The 4,691-nt window shown below is 33.8% G+C and overlaps 1 protein-coding gene across 2 annotated transcripts; it reads right to left on the reverse strand.

Moving 5' to 3' along the window:
• Positions 1–352: 352 nt before the first annotated feature.
• Positions 353–4,209, reverse strand: LOC142529552 (protein FAR1-RELATED SEQUENCE 5-like). Of its 2 annotated transcripts, none has more exons than XM_075635100.1 (3): positions 4,119–4,209; positions 2,816–3,297; positions 353–785 (listed from the first exon to the last, which is right to left on the reverse strand). In XM_075635100.1, exons 1-3 carry the CDS (start codon positions 4,192–4,194, stop codon positions 570–572), a joined length of 774 nt encoding a protein of 257 aa, XP_075491215.1. In that variant the 5' UTR covers positions 4,195–4,209; the 3' UTR covers positions 353–569. The 2 variants fall into 2 exon arrangements, with proteins under 2 accessions (XP_075491215.1, XP_075491216.1); XM_075635101.1 differs by lacking the exon at positions 4,119–4,209 and adding an exon at positions 3,698–3,715.
• Between the last annotated feature and the right edge of the window lie 482 nt (positions 4,210–4,691).

Genomic DNA, 4,691 nt, shown 5'->3' on the forward strand with positions numbered 1-4,691 from the left:
ATTAATGAAAATTAAAAAGAGATCATACTAGAATTTAAAATAATAAAATAAAATTATGAAAATTAATGTAGAATCATACTACAATTTGAGATCAAGACACTAAATTTATCTCTATTATCTAGATTCTTATTAACAATAACAAGAATAAAATATGAGTATTAACGTATTAAACTTTAAGCGAGATTAAACACCGCTTAAACTGACTTTTACTATGATTATGTTATTTTCTTCCCATTTCGTAAAGAAGATATGTCGCATCTCACGTATCTATAATTCTTATCCCGTAATACAAATACAAACCAATATTGCTTTGTTTTCATAACGTAAATATAAACAAAAAATTTACATGCAATAAGTCATACCCCAATTTCAATTATTGGCAAAATGCTGGTTTAATCTTCGTCTGGGTGTTCCATCGCAATGCAGCAACATTGTATACATCGTATCTCTCCCATTCTGATCACAACACCAACCCCATTTTGAAGCAAAACATAAAACAGAAACTAAAACTTGTAAGTCTATCTATAATTACTAGGTGACAAGCATAGGGACCTCATCCAGTGCTCCTCTCACATTTTCAAAGACTCTGTACTGAACATCTTAAGTGCTTCAGCTTCTGATTTTCGCACGCTTTCAACAACTGATAGAACTCTAGAAGACAAGTGATCAGATTCCTTCTCGACGTTCGCCAGGAGATTTAGTAGTCTTTCTCGGTATTCTGCGCATAGCTGATCTTGATGCTGCAGTTCTTGAGTGAGTTCTTGGATTTCCTTGTCCTTGTCACGCTGCGTCAATGAGTTTGGAAACAAGAAAGTCTTAGAAACTAGAATATATTAGTAGAAAGACCTTTCGAATATTTACCTCAATATATCAAATAAATGTTGCCAATATAGCTTTCAACTCAGGAAAATACAAAGGGGATGGATAAGAATAAATTTGTAAAATCATCCAGTATATTCCAGATCATCCCACAACCTGATTCCCATATGCTACGGCCATTATAACCCAAACCTGTGTTATTATATGCACAAGAGATACACACGCATATCATGAGGTTGAGTAGCTATATATTACTATTTACATCTTATATCCTATTACCTGCTCGATAGCCAATTTTTTCCCAAGTTTTATATGGTATCCAACATGCAAAAATACTGCCTGTGTCTCTCACATACTCAAATCCTGCTGATTTTTTATCTTCTCTCTAAAAAACCCACAAATATTTCAGCAGAGAAAGGAAAATAATAATAATCATTGTGCATGTAAGTTCAAATAACTGAGAATGTTTTATCCCCTCCTTGCAACATGATATATAATAACACAAACACAACCTAAACATAAAGCTAAAGAAAAAGTAATATCCCTCAGTTTTCGGCTATTTGGTCAAAAAGTTGATGTAAATTCTCTGGTACACTAATCTTTACAAGAAATTATATGGTGATCTGGGAGAAAAAAATGATTGTTATTTCCTGTGTGATATAAACACATGATGTCCATATATATATATGTCAAATGCAAGTTCTCCAAGCAATCCTAGCTATAAAAAATAATGGACATATTACACGTGAAATAGCTGCTCATCACAGTCAACATATAGACATCATAGTCTTCTTGAGTTTATCCTGAACCAGTACTTTGTTGGCATGCCCAAATTTAGCACAATTAATCAAGATCAAACAAAAACGGAAAGAAGTCCCTCCAAGTATATGTATTTCTTGAAATATAAAGAATAAAAATAGAGACTAAAATCTTCAACATTGAAGATTATGGCCCCAAGGCGTCAACAAAGGAGAGCGGTTTCTCTTTCCCCTAGCTCATGGAGGAACTCCCTTAACAAAATAAAATGCTGGATCGATTATCTACTCCATAAAAAATCCCATATTTATTCTTTTTGTCCCTCCCCTGAACTCATCCACTCCCCTAAAGCATGTCATCTTATATTTCCACTAGAGACAGGTCTAAAATAAATTGGGTTCAATTTATTGAGCCTATAATACACATGTTATCCGTTAATTGATATAACATGCGCCATCGAGCCTATAACACACATTACCCATTAACTGATATAACACGAGCGCATGGTGTTCTCACAAGAATCCATAGATGTGGACAACACATGCACATGGGCATGCATGAGTGCATGTGGACGTATATAATATAGTAGGAAGTTGGTGTCACAAATTTAACATAAATTCAAAATTGACTAGAATGGTATCCTGAATAGATATAACCAAACAAAACAAACCAACAGGTTATATTTTATTCAGAAAGAAAAGGATGGGACTAATAGAGCACAAAGAAACAGGACAGAGGTTTAACAGCTAATCCATGCATTGATTCTTGCCTCAACATACCTATATGCGAAAAATGGGGCAAGGCATTGTTTATTATTGAAGTGGTTTCAAAAGTTACGTACCTTGGATTACACTAACTGTCATTTTACAATTATTCTTATTTTTATCTTTTAGACTGCACCCACACAAACTAAATGATGTACTTCCATCTCTCCAGTTCGGAAATAACTCAAATTTTCTTTTCTGCTCCTTAATATTTTTCTATTCTTGGGTATTTTCGACTGCACTTACAAACAGCAGCTAAACTCATTTTTTTCCTGTCTTGGTTCAAACTTCAAATACTCGCCTAACTTTGACACATCATTGAACTCATAAAAAAATTGTCAACTCTGGAAACTTCTGCCATAAATCTTCTCATATTCAGTGGAAATAAAGAAAGGAATATATTTCTCAAAAAAAGAAAAAAAAATGAAAGTGATGTAATGACCAGAAAAGCGAAAATATCAAAGTTGAAGGCATACCACCATTGTATGTTCATGAACAGTCACGACCAGAGGATGGTTATGCTCCTTCACAAATCTAGTAACAACCCACTTTCCAGATTTCGCCATCTTAAAAAGTATTGTTGCTTTGCAACCTTCACGTGCATTAGGCCGAGCCTTTCTTCCTGGCCCTATCTTGCCTATCACATTAGGAGAAAAACCCTGTTTGTTACATCCAAGACGCCTAGCAAGAGTTCTACCATCTATCTCTGAACGACGGCGTTGCATAATGCGTACAACAAATCCTACTCTCAGGGCATAATCATTATAAAATCTCTTTGCATCATCTTCCGATTCGAATTCCATGCCTACGCACGGTTCTGCAACTTCACTTCCCTCCAAGTCCTTAGCATCAAAAAAATCATTTTCATTTAATTCCTCAAAGCTTCCTTCTGATTCAACATCACACCCATTTCCTCCTACCTTGATTTCAGCTGCTTCGCATCCTTTATCAATATCCACTGCAGAGACGAAACACAATATAGAACATAAGCGGACAAGATATATTTGCACTGCACCATGTGAAGGTTATTGGGTTCTCGTAAAATTACAAGGAAAACTGTTATCAAACACAAACAAATGCAGTTACTTTCATACTCGGAGAATAAGAATGCAGTACGGACACGAATCTAAGACTGCCTTGTTTCAGAAACAAAAATATTATATAATCTTCGAGGCTATAAAAATGCCAACATGCATCCACTAAGAAATAATGACATTCAAAGAAACTTTTCAAAATGGCGAATCCTAAGCGGTTCTATATCGTCTAATTGAAAGCATCAAAAGAGAGGTAGATCTGTGGGTAAATCAAAAGTCTGGTGTAATTTCTTTTGAAATATATGTTCCACCCCCTCCACTCACTCAAAATTTCAGGTATGAATGTTGGCAAAGTATTGGTCTCCCCCTCTTAAAACTCTGCCTGTTTGCATTTCAAAATTTGCAACAGCATCTACACGAAAAGAGAAATCAGGGGGCAAAAACTATAATCATGCATAGACAGACCACTTAAACAAATTTAATTATAACAGATATTATGACAAAATAAAACGGAAGCGATTTTACACAGTTTGCTACAATAACTTCAAAATCACTCAAAATCAATTCCTAATACTCGGAATAAGGTAAAATTTCCCCATAACAGTTAGATATCACCGAAATTTCATGCCAACATGAGCTGGAAAAACAGAATAAACAACAAATAAGAAAAATCCCAAAAGGTAAAGTGCAGTTGATTAAAACATGATTCTTAGTGTTGTCGTGAATAGCGGAGTGAAGGAAGAACCGAAGTGACTTCTGAATAGCAGATTTTGGCGTTTTATCATAATTCTCGCCCGCTCTGTTGAAGCTGAACTCCGCATGACAAGGCCTTCCACAGGTCCCCTGTTTTCATAAAACAAATTAGCGATTTAACCCTCAGCTTTGCTCTAATTGTAGTATCACTCCTTATACTATAATCGTTAGAGCTGTACAACGGGGAGATCACCGATCCCTCAACTTTGCTCAAAGGCTTTGTTTATTTGTTATGATAAACACTAATAATTCAATCAATTTTATGTTTTATTTGTTTTTGTTGACACATATTCACTCGTAAAGTATATCAATACTCATTTAATTTAGTTTTTAAAAATTTATGATTTATCACAAATAAAAAATATGATAAATAATCATTTTAACTATTACTATTCTTTCCGACTAAAAAAATTTACATTAATGCACTCTATTTTCAAATAAAATAAAATAAATGAATAACTTATTTAAAAAAATTATAAGTCATGAATAAAATCAAATAATTTAATTTGTTTTTGTTTGTATTCATTATATTTTTTTACTCAATTTATTAAATTTTATTTTTAAA

Source organism: Primulina tabacum, chromosome 16, assembly GCF_025594145.1.
Source record: "Primulina tabacum isolate GXHZ01 chromosome 16, ASM2559414v2, whole genome shotgun sequence".
NCBI lineage: Eukaryota > Viridiplantae > Streptophyta > Magnoliopsida > Lamiales > Gesneriaceae > Primulina > Primulina tabacum.

Bases quoted from the DNA above. Each gene is read 5' to 3' on its own strand.
- LOC142529552 (XM_075635100.1), bottom strand. From the start codon at position 4,194: ATGCGGAGTTCAGCTTCAACAGAGCGGGCGAGAATTATGATAAAACGC. The intron at 3,298-4,118 runs GTTCTTCCTTCA...TCGTCTCTGCAG, and splicing joins GCTATTCAGAAGTCACTTCG to TGGATATTGATAAAGGATGC. The intron at 786-2,815 runs GTATGCCTTCAA...TCATTGACGCAG, and splicing joins TTCATGAACATACAATGGTG to CGTGACAAGGACAAGGAAAT.